The sequence below is a fragment of the Agelaius tricolor genome, unplaced genomic scaffold (genome assembly GCF_023055355.1).
Source record: "Agelaius tricolor isolate 1412-34295 unplaced genomic scaffold, bAgeTri1.0.p SCAF_11, whole genome shotgun sequence".
Classification (NCBI taxonomy): domain Eukaryota; kingdom Metazoa; phylum Chordata; class Aves; order Passeriformes; family Icteridae; genus Agelaius; species Agelaius tricolor.
In genome coordinates, this window is record NW_027269271.1 from 31,077,282 (window position 1) to 31,095,651 (window position 18,370).

The 18,370-nt window shown below is 38.9% G+C and overlaps 1 protein-coding gene across 3 annotated transcripts in view; it reads right to left on the reverse strand.

Annotated features, from left to right (window-relative positions):
* Nucleotides 1-18,370, reverse strand: part of SLC44A5 (solute carrier family 44 member 5) — a 70,742-nt gene that overhangs the window by 20,379 nt on the left and 31,993 nt on the right. For all 3 annotated transcript variants that reach the window (XM_071437007.1, XM_071437006.1, XM_071437005.1), the window contains exons 3-11: nucleotides 17,149-17,222; nucleotides 15,251-15,335; nucleotides 11,212-11,296; nucleotides 8,691-8,819; nucleotides 7,864-7,924; nucleotides 6,121-6,244; nucleotides 5,171-5,254; nucleotides 2,508-2,620; nucleotides 1,955-2,086 (exon numbers count right to left, since the gene is read on the reverse strand). In XM_071437007.1, the coding sequence (XP_071293108.1) occupies nucleotides 1,955-2,086; nucleotides 2,508-2,620; nucleotides 5,171-5,254; nucleotides 6,121-6,244; nucleotides 7,864-7,924; nucleotides 8,691-8,819; nucleotides 11,212-11,296; nucleotides 15,251-15,335; nucleotides 17,149-17,222 (887 nt within the window). The remainder of the gene's footprint in view (nucleotides 1-1,954; nucleotides 2,087-2,507; nucleotides 2,621-5,170; nucleotides 5,255-6,120; nucleotides 6,245-7,863; nucleotides 7,925-8,690; nucleotides 8,820-11,211; nucleotides 11,297-15,250; nucleotides 15,336-17,148; nucleotides 17,223-18,370) is intronic.

The following is an 18,370-nucleotide window of genomic DNA, read 5'->3' on the forward strand; positions in this document are numbered from 1 at the left end:
TTTCTATTCGTGTTGGTTCAAAACCTACTTCTACAGTAGAAAGTAAGAAAAATCTGGGAACTTCACCTAGAGAAGACTGAGTCTTTAATGCCTGAAGCACACATCCTCTGACTCTGAGACATATCCATTTATTTTTGGTGCTTCAGATCATTAGACAACATTTAAACCAGCCCAGTAGGGGCAGATTATTGTATGCAGCAGGACCTGTATCCTCCAGCTGAAACCAAGAAGTTCTGTGGAGGGAGAGGAAGACAGAAGGGACAGGACCCTTAAGTATCCAAAAACTTATATGAAGGTTTGCAAAGGAAGATGAGATTTGGCTTTAGGTCCCACAGCTTAGATATAGTCTCAGAATATCAGACCAAATAGTCACAGAAGATGTTGAATTGCAATCCCAAGTATTACCCCTGGCAACAGAACTGCAGGTGCCATTTCCCCATGAAGGAATATAAAAACAGGATTCTTTGAAGTTGGTCTCATTCCAATTTGTCTCTGTTAGATTACTGTACTTGTCCAAAACATTGTGAAAAAGGCAAGCATTGTCAGTACATGATGAGTTCTAGACTAGGACTCTGACTATGTTTTCTTCAAGGATATGTAACTATTTACTTTGCTGGGTGATTTTGAAAAAGCAAATTAATTCCTGAGTACCGTAATTTACTCTTGTGAAAGTGACACTAAACTCTAGGTAAACTATACACTGGCTGCTAAGAATCAGGCAGGGGAAGAGCCGGAAGAGTTACAGGGGAAAAAATGCATAATAAAGTCCTAATATTCTCTATGGAGAGCACACTAAAAAGCTTTGTCTCAACAATATATATAGAAGATGTCTCATAAGCTCAATGATCCAACACAGAAGTAAATGAAGACATAAAGAAGAGACAGAAGATTTAAGCAGTAAGCTACTGTTCTATTAATTTAGCTACCAATAGGGAGAGGCAGTGTTTTTGGTTATGATCCATTCATCATCAGTTAAAAGTCTGTTCGTCTTCTAACAGAGCAGTAACAGGAATGCAAGTAATATTTGACAGTTATTTCTTCCCTCTTCTGCTCCTCCTTTCTTGGGGGGGGGGGGGGGGGTGAACGTGTATGCTGCAGGTTGTCTTGTTCCAGTAGGATTTTGTTTAAAATGGTTCATTTCACAGTCTTAGATCAGACAACAAGAAGATTCAGTGACCTAAGTGTAAACTGACAGGAGACCTCATTGTGGTCTTCAACATCCTCACAAGGGCAACTAGAAGGGCAGGTACCGACCTCTTCATTCTCATGACCAGTGACAGGACTCTAGGGAACAGCTGGAGCTGGGTCAGGGGATTTAGGTGGGAGGTTAGGAAAAGGTTCTTCCCCAAGAGTCAGGCACTGAACAGACTGCCCAGGGAATGGTCATGGCCCCAAGGCTGCCAGAGCTCAATGAACATTTGGACAATACTCTCAGGCACAAGGTGGGATTGTTGGAGTGTCCTGTGCAGGGCCAGGAGCTGGACTTGATCATACTGATGGGCCCCTTCCAACTTGGCATATTTTATGATTCTAAGACACAAAACAAGTGTAGTTATTAATGTGACTTATTAATCTCATTTCTGGGGCTCTCAAAGAGGGAGAAAAAATAATCTGAGAGAGAAAAGTACACTTCCTTGCACAACTTCATCATGATGAACTTAATTACTGCCTTCTGCTTTCCCCATGGTGAAGACTGAACGCACAGGAAGTAGAATGCTCCTAACAAAAGATTTTTTCATTCTTATCCCTAGTGTGATTGCATTATCTCCCCTTACAAATACACTAGCCTCTTTTAAAAAAGCATATTTTTACACAATACAGAGAAAGGAAATTCTGCTTTCTCCTCTGAGCAACGTGTAGAGGAGGAGATTTAACAAGGCAGAAAGTGTATTAAGACACTGACTGATTTTCCTGAATATCCATTAACAGATACCAAATGTAAAAGGGCACTTACTAAATGCTAGCCATGTTTGCCTCAGTTGCAGGTACACTTTGAAGTCTGTCTGGAATCCAATATCATAAACAGTGAGGTCAGATCCAGGTATTCCTTTAAGATGATCATACTCCCAGTAACAATGCCAGATGCCTTTTAAAAAACAATCAATAAAATAGGAGTGTGTATGAAGAGTGCAAAGACAAATTAAAAAAAAATCTTACAAGCCAAATGTTTTGCTTTTGTATAAGCCTGTCAGGTAAGCAAAGCCCAAAAATGCATCACTGTGAGACTAGCCAATTATGATATCATATATATGGGAAAGAAATATCAGTACAAGTGATTACAGACTAAGCATACTGTGCATAGGTAATGCAGGTTACTACATCTGCTGATAAGTATCAGCACAGCTGGATTCTTACTGCATTGTGCTGCCATTTATGTCCTTCTCACTTAATTGTGTCTAAAACTAGGCATTAATTCACCCAATTGTACCATTTAATTGAAGTAACTACTGATTTTCCAGACTTAAGCAGTAAGAAAAAATAGTCTGAGGCTAGAAAATTACACCTACCATAACCTATAATTCCAATCACACCAAAGATGAAAATCCAGAAGAGAACCCCAGCTGTGAACCTCAATAACACAAGGAACAGCAGACTCAACATCATTGCAATGAACAGTCCACTAGAAAGTGAAGAAACAGAAACACAGGGAAAATGAGTGTATGAATCTATTCACATTCTTGCATTCCTGTTACTTCAAATGAGGGTCACTTCATCTCAGATAATAGCATGATTTGTAAAAAAGTATTTCAAAATATTCATTATGAAATACATTCTCATGGCTGTTATCTGCCATTACAAACAAACAGCTTATATATGATGATCTCACATATGTGTACTAGATTCTCAGGCCGGTTGAATGGGATTAATAGAATGCCTTTTTTGTCACTTACACCAGCTGAAAAACTCACTGCCTTTTTCAGGCCACAGTCTAATTTACAGTACAGAAAGTTAAATTGGAGGGATACCTATGTGTGGGGAAGTTGCTGGTTTATGTCCTCCACAGAAAATCCCTGCTTGCAAAGAAACAATGTTAGTAAACAACATTCTAGAAGCTTCCTAGGAAAAAAAAAAGAATTACATTTAGGAGAAAAACCATCAGGTGGTTAGAAGGACATAATTTCTACTCATCACCACTTCTACTAAGCAGAAGACGAAATGATTAGGGCACTATGATGCATAGAAAGAAACTGTTAAGAGCCTTTCTATGAAGTGCCTAGGAAAGACATTTACAGTGCCTTTTCTTCATCAAGACAATAATTAATGTAATGTAATGTAATATAATGTAATGTAATGTAATATTTGTTTTCATTTCACTCCTAGAAAGCAAGTCAGAAAGGAAAAAATTATTGCAAAAGGCTTTTTCACTCCGCATGGCTTTCTAAACAATTATGAAGAAAGCAATATGAATATTAATCCCATTGAACAAATATCCAGCTCAGATGCTTTAAAGAACATTCCATGTCTCATTATTTTTAGTAGGTGTTACATGCGAATTTTGTATTAGTACAGACTCAAAAAAATTTAAACCCTCTTCTCTCCTGTGTTCAGTAACTTTTCTTCTGAATGTTCCCAGCTTATTTAGCCAATAACCAAAGCTAAAAAACGGGGCAGCCTGATCGTAAAAAAATCACATCAGCTTATTTAGTTAAACCTTTCTAAGTTTGTCTTAAGTCCTATGTCTTTAATGGCTTCCTAGCCTGATGTATTTTCCCTTTGTGAATGATTTACTGAAATTCAGAATGTATTCCTCCAGAAACGTTGTAGTTTTGGAGCTCCATCTTGAAAGCAGTAAATTACCTTTATCTAAAGTTATCTTTAGCTATACATGAGTCCTAGTAACACCAAAACTGAGTACAGAGTAGCAACTGTCTTGAACAGACTAGTTCCCTTAAACTGAGGCTTGAAGCAGTAGTTCTTTCGAGATATGCTAAAAAGACTACAGCAATTCCATATTTAAATTCTAATCCAGCCTCCCTTCAGTGTCAAGCCTTCACTGTTAAAAACTTCACCCAACCTCTGGCACTTAAATATATTTGTCCAGAAATCATGTGATCTATGCTACCATTGGGTGAAAAGTGTGAAGAAAATTATATCCAACTACTTTGAAGTGGTAACACTTCCTTACAAAAAAATACCATATTTGAAATGTGGAAACTTGCTTCAAGAATTTCTGTTCAAAACAATGGTCAGTTCTCTGTCCAGTGTGTTCAGTGGTATCTCCTCTGTACCACAAATCTGATTTCAGTAAGAGATAGAGACCCAAGCTTGCTGAATATCCATGAGTTTCCTGCTACTAAATATTGTGAGCTGAGTATCAGACTATGAGAAAGCTGTCTTTCCATCAGTGTCTGAACACCTTTAAAAGCTGACAATTTGTGTTTCTGAACTGACTAAATCGCCACATTATTATCTAAAGTATGTATTAAATGCTGTGGATTTGCATTCAGGATTGACTAATGTATGCTTAACATGTGCATGTTAAAGGTTCTCACCTGGCAACAAATTCTGTTCCTGTTTAAATTGATCAACACATTGGTCCATCAAAACCAATATTAATGGGCTAGGAGTTCACAAATACTTACATATTTGCTTCAACAAAGAAGCTACTTCTCTTGTTTTGGTGCTGCATTTTAATTAATTGGTGATGAAGTAATATTAATTGCAAGATAAAGTTAATACTGTTCAATAATTTTTGTTCTTGATGTTGCTTTGCCTGCTGCATTGGATTTATGGATTCATATTGAACTTAGGGATTATAATGAGTTTAACTGAATATTGCTTGCACAAATTTAGAAACGATCTGTTTTTTATATGTACTAGTGATACTTGGCAGTGCAACTGGCTTTAAAGTTACTTAATTAAGATTTTCCAGTTTTGGAATTGTTACACACATGGGTGCTGCGAAAGAAGCCTGCTCCTCCTGATTTTCTGACTGGCAGGACATTAAAAAGCTATTCCAGATCAACTGACATTCTATGTATGTATGCTGTACTATCCTTACCATCCACAGAACTGTAACTATCTTATTATCATGTGTGATGAAAGGAAATTACAGTTTCTTGAGTTTTAAAATAGAATATCTACCAAATACATACACAGTCTATTTTTTTATTTCCTGCACATTCCAAAATGAGTTTGGAAACACTAAAAGCACCAAAAAACCCCTTACATTAAAATCCAATACCAAGAAATGGCATAGTCTTCAAAAATTTTCATTCCAACTGATCTTGCATCCAGGACATTATTGATGCCACTGAGAAAAGAAAAATCAAACAAAAGTTGCTTCAGGTAGAAAAGGAGAATTTATTTAAACAACAAATATGATCAGTGAAAGAATTTGAAATATCTTTGGTAGTGATAAGAGTATACTACAATTTTTTTACAACTATACTCCAGTTCTGTCACCAAACCAACATCAATCACAGTTACAGCAAAGAAAAATCTGCATAAGAATGTCTCTGCAAGTCCTGAAAAAATCAATTAAAAAGGCTTTATTGTCAGAATTGCTTATTATGTCACAAGGCAAGTGTATACTATCGATATCTGCAATGTACCAAGGGACAAACAGTAGTGACTCTAGAACTGCTAATAGCATTGAACCAGAAAACAGGTCAGTGAAGCAACTTCAAGGAACTGTTTTTCTATTCTGCAGAATTCTGAAGCCCAATACATTATTTTTTACCAGAAGCAGGAGCACTCGGATGAGGTGAGATGCCCAAAGTACTAGGCCAGCCCATGGTAGTGGAAAGGTCATTACAGAACAGCATAGCCAAGGCCATTCCTGGCTGGCCTGAGTCCTGCAGCACGAGGATTGCATTTTGAACCTCAGGTAATTTTCCTTGCAAAACTTATTTTTGCTAGAAAAAGTAAGAATTATTTCAAAAAATGACTGAGACCATCAGACTTAGGCTTTTTGCACTTTTTGCTCCTTTCTGCACACCACAGTACTGGATTTCCTTAATGGAACTTTGGAAGTGCTCAGGCATAGAGAAACATTTGCTACCGAGTCTAGCTTGGGTACCCTCAGTCATTTGCTACAACAGATTCTGATTTTTTAAAATTATTAAATTATTGTGCAATCTCAGAATCCAACAAACACTGAAGAAGGGTAAAACCTACTTTGCAGCTTCCCTGAGATCAGTTACATTTCTTGTTTTCCCTCTTCCATCTTTGAATGTAGTCTGATTTGCCACGGTCAACACACCATTCTTCGTGGAGAAGTCTGGGAAGCATCTCTTCAGAACTATTCAAAATATCAAAACAAAGCCTGCATATTACATCTCATGTCAAGCTCTGCTTTTATCATGTGTGTTTTGCAACATATTTAAATAATTTCAGATTCACAGTCAATTGTTCTTCAACTGATTATATAGCAATATGTTGACTTTGACAAATCTTGGAAGAGCCATTGCATTCAAGATTATGATTTTTACGCTCAGAGGCTTTTTATCTAAGCTCAGGCAGGGTTGGGTCATAGCTTTCAACTGGAGATTCTAGGTCCTACCAAATAACAACAGTACTATACATAGGAGTTTAAGAATTTGTAATGTGGAACTTACTCTCTGTCAGTATCTGGGCAGCTTATAAAAACTGCAGCTTCTCAAATATGCCATTTAATGGTAATAATCAGACCAGCCCCCAAGGACAGATTCAACTTGACTGATCATGAATCATATCAGCCCCAAACCAATATATAACAGCAAGTGTTGTTTTCCTTATATGCCAGATGAGCTCCAGTACCAGCCACTATCACTAGATATTCTTGGAGATGAAGCAATGGAAAAAAGACAGAAACAACTGGTTAGAGAGAGGGAAGAGGAGATTATAAAAAAGCGAGAAAAGGAGGTGTTTGCTACTCATTTACTTTGCCCTGTTCTTTGCTGCAAAACATCCTTGGTTTCATTCCAAAGAGAAGAGCAGGTGAGTCCTCCTTCAGAGGTGTACTTCACATAACCATTCAATGCTTTCCTTACCAGATTCCAACAAATAGTGATGCCAGGGCTCAATATTCAGTCTGATCTATCTTCCCCAGCAATTATTCTGAATAAATGATTAAGCAACATATCTTAACATATCTTTTCCTCCCACTGTAATCTTTGCTCATTGATGTAGTCTAAAAGAATATAAGAGCTTCTTTGTAAATTATTTTATGTCTTTTGGGTCAGTACTTCAGTTTTCATACAAATTCAGACTATGTTTTAAAAATTTAATCCATATCTTCTCCTTTTAATGACATACTCCTGGTTTACATGACCCCTACTTTAAAGTATGGCAAAAATAAACAGCAATTTCTTCTTCTGTAAGATTCTGGGTCAATACTACACTTGTGCAGCTGAGATGAGCTCTGAGATCAGTGGTTATCTACTCAGAAACACTTGCTGACCATAGTGAACTTTTTTGCTCCGGAATTCCTCCGTATGTCCTGCATAGCCAGCATTGCACTGAAAGGAGAGCTGCATTGTAACTGGGCTGAACTATCATTTGAACTTCAACACCTGGCCATATGATCCTTCCAACATTTGTAGCATTTTCTTTATGCCAATGGCATCTCTTGCTCTTGTTTTGGAAGGCACAATTTCAGTTGAAGAGCTTTTGCTATCAGTGATGATTTAAGAGCAAGAAAGAGCTCAGCTTGACCTGATCACACACTGAATATTCCCAGATGACTGTTAGAAAAAATATTAATAAATATTTGCATTTTCAAATTGAATTGATTTATGCTTTAAAACTGAATTAATGTGAATGTCAGATAACAAACAGCTCCTAGTGATGTTGCCGCAAAACACATTTCAGACTGGAGTTGTGCATTAATATGAATGCTCACAATCTGCTAAGATGTGTATAAGAAGTAGAATCACTCACAAGGCCTGCTTGGAATGATCATCGAAGGACAATCTTCATCACGTAGGACTTGAGCAATAGACTAAAAAGGGGAAAAATAGGAATGCTGAATAACAGTACAACATCATGTTTGTTTTTCACCCAGTCTGAAGGAATGCCCCAAACTGGGCTTTGTAGCCTCCTCCCCAAATTTCACTGGTGGAGCTGCAAGATACATTTATACCTAAGTGAGAATCCAAACTGTCATTGTGATTTGGGAAAAGACTGTTCTTTTCTTTTCTAGTGACATAAAAGAAAAGACTTTTGGATCAGCATCTAAGCCAGAACTGACTAGACAATTGTTCCTTGCCTACCCTTTATCTTTTCTCTTAAAGAAAAGTAAGATTTTAATCCAATTAATATAGCTGAATTGCAAGACATTTTAAAGATGGGAAAAGTAATGCAGTACATTTGAGTACAAAATCAGTTATATGAAGGATAGATTAATTTTCTTAGCTAACTTTCCAAGTAGCTATAGATGACTTAGGAGCCTTAAGGATTGGTTTGAGACACTCTACTGCTGTGGGGTACTTAAGTACTAAAGGATACTGCTTGCCACAGGACTGCAACTGAATGAGTAGCTGCAGGTAGTCTTTTAAGCTAACAGCAATCATTTGAAGAGTGGAGGTTTAGTGTGCATTCAAGACCTTCAGCCTGGATTAAACAACTGTCAAATCACCTAAATGGGACATCTCCTTATATGTTGAAATCAGAATAATTCAAATCTTTGATGTAGCTCAGTAAAATCATGCAAATTAAATATTGCTTGAAGAAAAAATGTACTTTATCATCTACAGATACATACACACCTTGCGAGGATTGTTAAAACCAGGTTTGCAGAACTGTCTGAAGTAATTCCACTGATCTGGTCTATATCTGTAGGAAGCCTGAACATCAATGTAGGTTGCAAACCTGTCTGGGCACTTTGAGACACAAAGCTGCAAGAAAAGAAAAAATAAGTAAAGACACACTCTGGGTAGAGAAGGGTAAGGAAAGTCGGTGTAATGAAAAAGCAAGAAAAATGCCACTGCCTTCATTAACGTTTACAGCCGGATTTAGAAAAGATATGTTCTCCTTTTGATTCCCTAAATGAATACTTCTAGAATTCTTTGATAGAAAACACTTTCAAAGTGTGTTCTTCTCATATCTGGCATATCAAGCCCCTCTCTGTATCTTCTTAGGTTTTACACATTCTCATAGGCAAGAAGAGCTTTCAGTCTGTTGAAAAGAGTATTATTTTTCTGGGCAGCAAGAAAAAACCTCTCAAGTCCTCCTTTATATCTATCATCAGCAGTAGATAAGAGCAAGGGGGTGTGACAGCTATTTCCACAGGATACATACAATTTTTTCCTACTACATGTATAAGGAGAACTTTATTTAAAGAAAGTCTCACTAAATCCAAAGTCTCGGGTACTGTTATTCCATCCTTCTACACAACCTCTTCAGTCAATTACATCTATACAAATATTGTCAAGTTAGGTGTAAATCACTCAAAAGTGACTTTTAACTGTAGACTAAGAAAGGACTTACAAAGCCAGGGGATGCCTATGACAAGAATGATGCTCACATGACTCAAGGTATAGCCATTACAAGCTGGATTTATGTGAGAAATCAGGTGAGGACTGGGGTTTATTGAATGCATCCATTGAGAAGTTGTGATTTAGATTTAGGATATGGCGAAGTGGCTGCCCCGATAAACAGATTCTTAAGGTTCTGCTGGTCCCTGGAATCACACTAAGGACAGACATTCTGACTCCTCAGCATTAAGACTGTGAGGTGGTTTGAATTCCATCTTTACAGCAAGTTTCAGCCTTTTCTAGAAGGCAGTTTGTTTCCAAAGTTATGCTATCCAAACACCCTTTGCAAAGCTCTGCTGTCCAAGTGCCAGAGAGACATCATGCACCAAAACTGTCTTTCATGTCAAGGGCATTCCATCATAAGTAATTCACCAAAAAGAATTTTGGGAAGAGGTCTTGTACTAATCCTTAGAACACAGCAGATACCGCAAGAGGGTCTTTCTATAAGAGTATTTCAGTCCTATGGGCTACCCACAGGCCAAGGAACAAAGAAAGAAGAGTTTTGTCCTTGCTGGGACAGCAGGTGACTAACAAGTACACACTTTACTATAAACTGTTTGCTATCTATGAAACAGGCAGTGGAATGTGCTGTCTATGGATCCAATGGACTGTATTAACTGTTTTCAAATCCAGCCTTATTCAAGAACTGAAGCTCCTCTCATGTTAGTTCTTGGGGGTTCTTCCTCTTGATATTTATATGTATAGGTCAGGAATGAAGGACCCTGTTTGCAGTTCAAAAGAGGAATGATCAAAAAAAATTTCTTCAGCATTTTTAGAAATGACCAGTCATTTAACCATCTGCAGTAACAAACAGCATTCAAAAACAGCATTCTTAGGTTTGGAGATGTTGCATATTTGAAAATGAACAAAGTAACTACTCTGCTCCCAAAAACTCTCCTTTAACAAGTATTTCACCCAATTTGATTCATGGCCATTGCCAACCTGACCACAGCACCAGTCAAATCCCACATAATGACCTCATATTTCTGAACAGACTGAACTGTTCTAGTAAAAGAGTCTTAAGACTGCAGGGCAACAGTGTCAATGTCTGCATGTGGACAGATGGGGATTCCTGAAGCAAATCTGCAGCTGATGGAGCAAGTTTTCATTCTGACAGCAACTAGCCAATGTTAAGAGGGATCTTGCTCTTTCTTGTTGGAGATTTTCATGTATTATGATCAGGAAAATTGTCTTGCAAGAAAGATCAGGAGGTTAATCTTAACCCACACAAATGCAGTGACGAGGTTTATTTCACAACTTCATGAGGAGCCACAGCACAACAGAGTACAAATTGTGACATAAGGCAAGAATAAGCTTTCAAAATCTTCACTTTTGAAAGAGCCATAGGCTCTAATAACATCCAGATAATCCTGTCAATGGCAATATGCACAGTTTCTTGAACATGTTCAGCTCTGAAAACCTTAGGTATAAATCAATATTTTCTGCATACACTGAATACTACTGGATAGCTGCCTGCGATGAATTCATAAATAAAAAAATTGTTGTGTTCAAGTCAGCTGACTTTTTTTGTCCACTCTTATCCAAAATATACAATCTTGTGCATATCCACTTCATTTTTCTGACCATCACACACTACAGAGAGTGTGCTTGCTACAAGTAATTTATAAAACAACCATGTTGTATTTTGAGGGAAATGAACATCAATTTTTAAATCCAAACAAATACATGTCTCATTTTTAAGCACCATGACTAAGATGCAGGGAAAATATTTTATCTCTACATTTTCACTCACCTGTGTTGTAGGGCACTGTAGGTTTATTAACACTACGGGGCTGGCACATTTCAGAATGTTGAAGTAAAACAAAATGGTCTTGTTCCTATGGAAATGGATATAAGATAATAATAATCATCATAAATATAGGTGCTTATACATCCTACCATTCCAAAATTTGTAGTATACATTGATATTTAAGTTCTATTACTGTGAACATCCATATTGAAAATACAAGACAAAAAAAATCCCAAGTAGACCTTGAATGTTTCACATCAAGACATCTATGAAACCAGAAATATTTGCTCTAAAGAATGATAATTTTGACACGTTTTTATCTGCAGCATGATTTTAAGCTGAAACAATCTGTGTAGCTGTAGTCCTGCCTTGAGAGGGTGAAGTTTGTAGAATAACCCTGCAAAAACATCATAGTCTCTGCGCCACCAACATCCTGTGTATGAAGTGCATGCAAACTCACCATCAGCAAATGCTTCACTGTAAAAGCTGCCTAATTTTTGTTGATCAGAAGGTGGCACCAAAATCAATCAGAAGCTTTTTATGGTTGGAAACCAAAAGCACTTGTCCAGAAAACAGAATATAATATCATCTACTAATAACACTGACAAGATCCCCCTTGATATAAATAAGGGTCAGTCTGTCAGTCCCACATATTTGACATCAACTGGAACTTGGAGCCTTGTGGCAGCTGTCACTTAAGTCTGGATTTGTTGGAAACTTAGGACCCCAAGATCTCTTGATTTTAAGACTTGGGTTTTGAAGACAGCAAAATGTCATGTTAGACTTCGCTACGTCAGAAAATTATCAGATAGCTCTAGTGAAGATAATATGGCAGTAGACCTGCCCTTTTTAAACAAAACTTCAAAGCCAGTTAGTCAGGGTTATGCAGTGCCCCTGCATATGCACCCCAAGAAATGGTGCATATGCTCCCCTATGGACTATGAAGGGCCACCAAGCTGATCAGAGAGATGGAGCACTTCTTCCATAAGGAATGGCTGAGAGAATGGGGATTGTTCAGCCTGGAGAAGAGAAGGCTTCAGGGGTGTCCTAACTGTGGCTTTCCCTGAAGGGAGTGTACAAAACATTTAACCTGAAGGGAGACTACAAAAAATATGGAGTTGCTACTTACAAGGGCCTGGAGAGATAGGGCAACAGGGGATGCTTCCCACTGACAGAGAGTAGGTTCATATGGAATATTGGGAAGAAATTCTTAGCTGTGAGGGTGGTGAGGCCGTGACACAGGTTGCCCAGAGCAGCTGTGGCTGCCCCATCCCTGCAAGTCTTCAAGGACAGGCTGAACAAGGGCAACCTGGTCTAGTGGAAGGGTGTCCCTGGCCACGGAATGAGGGTTGGAATGAGATGAGCTTTGAAGTCCCTTCCAACTCAGGCTATTCTATGCTTCTGTGATGTGCAAGAGACTCCACAAAGCAGTGTTTGAGCCCCCACTGACCTTCACCATGGCATTGCAGCACAGTGGGAGCTCTGTCTTGTGAGCAGGATGGCAGTATTAACAATGAAGGGTGCTTGGGCTAACAAGGCTGCCCCTCTTCTGTCTGTCCTGGTTCAACATCAGTCCTGCTTCTACATCTCATTGTATCCCCCAGCCTGGGACATATCCTCTGTTTTCCCACCAGCATGTGACTCCCACCAATTGCTAAATAGGGCTATACCATCAAAGACACTATTTAGCACCACTGCACATTCAAACTCCATTTAAGACTAGGATTAACTCAACTGCCTGACGTTTTTTACAAGGTTAACTTGTTTTCACTGAGGCATATTCATTCTACTATGCACTGTTTAAGAAAAGACACATTCTGGCAAAACTAATTCACCACCACTAGTTGCTCTTTCTTTAAATTAGTAGAATACAATTTTGGACTGAAATGCCATCATTCTTCAATAGTTTCTTGATGGTATTTATGATCTGTGAGCTGCTCAAAACCATTAATGAATTCTCTTTTTTTTTTCTTAGCCCACTTGCTGGTATTGACAACAGAAAAGAAAGTTTAAATACATACATAACACATGAAAACACACACTGAGAATTAGATCTGTATTCTGTATAATGAAATTGTGTTGTATTCCATTAGTACATTATGCTCTGTATAATGCAAAATGAGTTCAGAGATTACACACCAACTAATGGATAGACTACAGGAAGACATGAAGAGGTCAAACAGAGACTTTCATGATGATACAAAAATAATTTATTTGACTCCATGGCATTCACTGGAGTTCAAATGGGTTTTTGCACAAGCTGTGAATGTTGGCTTTGTTTCTAACTTGCCTTTTCCATTCCTCAGTGAGATTACTGAAAATACTTGTTACGAGGACAAGATTCAAAACACAAAGATTGTGATTACTTTCCAAGAAAAATGCCTCAGACTAAACCCTTGGAGACTTCAGAATACCACAGCTCTGGGTTAGTCTTTCACACTGCTTACTTTCAGAGCATCTGAAAAACAGTGGTATTGACAAAAGCCTCACAAGCATATCCTCAGCCCCATTCCGGGGACTAGAGGGATTCTTTCAGAGGAGTATCCTGGCCTACTGCCATAAACACTCGTGCTTTTCTGGTAGGTTGTATTATGTGTCTTCTGATCTTTATTTTTATAAGAATCTCCTCAATGTACCAAATATATGCCAAAATGCAGTTTCAGTAGCTGTATTATTTTCCAGCAATCCTATATAGGGAGGGTCATTTGTAAATACAAACCGAAAATCACAGTGTAAAAAATAACTAAAGGGAAGACTCAAGTAACAAACAGAAAGATGGAATGGGAGTGAATGGTAAAAATCAGAGAGAAACACCTGGCTCCACATCACACAGGATATTGAAGCTGTGTGTCTGAGACTCCCAAAGTCATTTGTCCTCTACTTCCTATTGGCGACAGAGGGGACAAGGACAAATTGGCAGCATGGTAGGGAGCAGAGAAGTGTTGCAGTGAGGGGAACACATACGCCACTACAACTTTTTCCTTCTTGCTTTTCCTCTTCAGGAAGTTTGACTCTCCAACAATTGCTATGAAGAATAGTCTTGAGTGTGGAACAGGTTTTCTTTCACTAGCCTGTTTCCCCTGTAAAAAAAACTTGAGAGGATATATAGGCCTAGCTCAACTTCTGTTCCAGTCTCTATTTCCTGCTCCTCCCCTTCTGAACTGCCCTTTGGACAGTGGCTTCCAAATTTTTTTCCACAGAAAACTAAATGGAGAAAGAAAGAAGCAGCAAAGAATTGTTATCAAACGCTAGCATAGCATCCAGCTTCTTGACAGTGACAAAGGCATAAAGCATGCCTAAAACTTACCTTTTGAAAGGAAAACAGTGCGTGAAGAAGCAAACCTTTTTAAAATTCTGTTTCATAAACGATTTAGATTTTCAAAGAAAACATAGATGCAACATCTTTCCTCCCTGGGCAACTATTTTCATGTGTAATTACTCTGTTGGTATCAACTAACTAATTTAACTCTTACAATTCAAAATCTAAAATGACAAAAACAGAGAGAAGTAAATAGAGCCATTTAGCTCTATTTTCCTCCTGTTTTCCAAGGAGGATGTAGTTACGGCTGTTTGTCTCCCAGACTACTCAGTCTCCTTTCTCCTGGCACAGGAAAAAAAACCAGGAGCCTTTCAGAACATACTTTAATGTTATTTGGTGCATATTGACAAAAACTATAGACCAGGCTAAAATGCCTTAAGACTTCTCTTATCCCAAGGTGGATGAAGAATTACACAATAGGTTATGAATTACCCAAACTTTGGCAGTTAGAAGCTGTGCCAGCTAGTCACCTTCTAAGCAACTGCTGACACAATCTTTAAGTTATATTGATACATTACAAAAAATATTATCTAAATGACACAAACAACTGCCTTATAGTAATAATTTGGATCTGGATTTTCACTGGGAAACTAATACATTTCTGAGCTTCATTTGGAATAAATACAGAAAGAGTGTCACTGTCTCTTTGACAGAGACTTGAAACCTCACATCTTATTCACAGTGCACGACTAAAAAAGGTATATGAATGGATTTAGTACTCACTCATTGAGGGTATCTCTCTGACCACAGAACTGCCCATAGCTGTCAGTTGGATAAATCACCTTCCTGGGGTCCCCGTGCACCCAAGCTGCAAAATACACAATACCTCTTAAGATACTAGTCAAGTGTTCATAGTTAATGATTAAAATTAGCTAGTATGAAAATGTATCACTTCTGAAGTACCATTTTATACTTTGTAGATCAACACTGAAGAGTACTGATTTGTAGATTTCCTAATGAAATATTAAAACGCAAAGCACAGTAAGTTCTACTAAGATATGGATTAAACTGTAAGAAAGCAATCCAATGCTCCAAGTCCCTTCTAGCCTGACCTTGAACACTTCCAGAGATGGGGCAGCCACAGCTTCTCTGGGCAACCAGGGCCAGGACCTCACCACCCTCACAGGGAAAAATTTCTTCCTAATCTCTAACCCAACTCTGCCTTCTGTTAGTTTACAAGCCATTTCTCTGTGCCCTGTCACTCCTGTCCTTGTGCAAAGTCCCTCTCCAGCTCTCTTGGAGACCATTTAGGCACTGGAAGGAGCTCTAAGGTCTCTCAGAGCCTTCCCTTCTCCACACTGAACAACCCCAACTTCTCAGCCTGCCTCCATAGCAGAGGTGCTCCAGTCCTCAGAGCACTCCTCCTCTGAACTCACTGCACTATGCCAATGTCCTTCCTGTGCTGGGGGCCCCAGAGCCAGATGCAGGAGTGCAGATGGGGTCTGACAAGAGCGGCAGAATCCCCTCCTTTGACCTGCTGACCACACTTCTTTCAACACAGCCCAGGATACATTTGGCTTTCTGGGCTGCAAGTGTACATGGCTGGCTCATGCCCAAGCCTTATCAATCCGCATTGCCAATTCCTTCTCTTCAGGGCTCCTCTCAACCAAAATTGTTTTTCTCTAGCTTCTGCTACCTGAAATTTTCCATCACAGTTACTTTATGATTGCAAACTTTCCAAACCGTGTCATTTTTTTAAACACACCTAATTTTGAGTGAGTTTTTTATCAGTAAACACATGGCTTTGAACTTCTCCCTAATTACCTGCAGAAAAGCAGCTCTTCAGAGAAAGACCTTGGGGCCCTGGAGGACAACAAGCTTTCTCTGAGCCAGCAGTTTAACCTCAGGGCCAAGAGGGTGATGGGATCCTGCGGTGCTTCAGGAAGAGCATTTCCAGCAGGTCAGGGAGGGATCCTGCCTCTCTGCTTAGTCCTGTGAAGCACCTCTGGAGTGCTTGCTCTGGGCTCATCGGTACAAGAGGAACATGGAGCTCCTGGAGCGGGGTCAGCGGAGGCTGCAGAGCTGAGCAAGGGCCTGGAGCATCTCTGTGCCCAGGAAAGGCTGAGGGATCTGGGGCTGTTCAGCCTAGAGAGGAGCCCCAGCTGAGAGGGGCCCTCAGCCCTGTCTGTCAGCATCTGCAGGGAGGGGGCAGAGCATGAACCAGGCTCTGCTCCGGGGCCCAGCAATGGCACCAGAGAAACGGGCAGGGACTGAGCCCAGGAAGTTCCATCTGAACATGAGGAAGAACTTCTTCCCTGTGCAGTGATTGTGCACTTGAACAGATTGCCCAAACAGGGTGTGGAGTCTCCTTCACAGGGGATATTCCAGAACCATCTGGACACAATCCTGCACCATATGCTCTGAGATGACCCTTCTGAGCAAGGATGTTGGACCAGATGACCCACTGTGGTCCCTTACAGTCTCACCCAGTCTGTGTTTCTGTGAATTACAATAGATACTGAATGTTAATTCATTACTTGCTTCTGTGAAAGGCATCACTTATTGATTGGAAAGCTTTGCACTAATATTAGCAAAAGGGACATTTCAATAAAAAATTCCAACATTCACAAAGCTGCTTCCCATCTATATGAAAAGGCATTACTATACCTCTATTTACTTACCCACAACTCCTAATGCAATGTAACCCAGAATGACAACTATGAAGATCACACAGCAAATAATATCTGTGCAGTGCCTAGGGGCAAGAAACACTTTTTAAAAATAAGGTCTTTAATATGACCCCTCAAAACCACTGATTGTCATATGGTATTTTTACATGTGAGTAAGATATCTGCATGAGCACTTTGCAGAAATTTTAGTCACAAACTCACGTTTGAGGTGTAAAGTCCTGTTTTTGCAGCAAGACCAGCAAATAAATGTGTATGCTTTTTTTGCTGTAGACAATGGAACATATTGAAGAACAGATTTAAATACTGTTGAAACAAGTAATACCTTACAACACTGGACCCATGAGATCACTTACCATACAAGTGATGATATAAGTGGCAAGATATACTACAGGACATCTGCCTCAGAATTCATTTTTAGAATCTGACATTCTTTCTGTTTTCCAATCCATGTTTCCTCTTACAGAGAAACATTTTTAACATAAAAGAGATAAAGGGAACATATTTTTTAATCAACTGGAGAACTTGAAATGTGTTTGCAAGTGTGGACACTTCTTTAGAGAGGAACAGCTTTATAATCTCACTGAAATAAACTTTTGGTGAGGTCGAGGTGGTACAGGATCAACATGATAGTAACCTAAGGTAGGACAACTGCTCAAAATTGAAGAAGCAATTCTAAAACAATGCTTCTCATTTCCGCATCCACCATTCAGAAGCAGTTCTGACACCACTCAAGCTTGGCTTGATACACGGGCAATAACATAAAGATACTTCACAAATCAGGATGAACTCCCTAAACAAGTATTTCTATTTATTTCTAAAATTATTAGCTTTCAGAGAGGAAGAACTACATCCTGCATAGACAAGGATAGCGTGTTTGTGTTCAAATGATAGTATGACAAGTCTGTAGTATGCTTCTCTGTCATAAATTTTCTCCTGAGGATGGTAAAACTGAAGTAACTTGTGGTTCTCTAATTTGTTCTCCTCAGTAACAGCACTAAATGCTAGTTTAGAACTTAGCTCTCTACATCTGGAAAAACACTGAAAAATTGCTCATGATTAAAAGTTGGACTTGATGATCTTGGAGGTATTTTTCAACCTTAATGATTCCATGATTTCCTTAGATGCTTTCTGTGCAATTTCACTCTGCTCGTAAACTAATGAACCTTCTAAGTGGTAACATGCTTTTACGTGCATTGCATAAAACTAAGTGAAG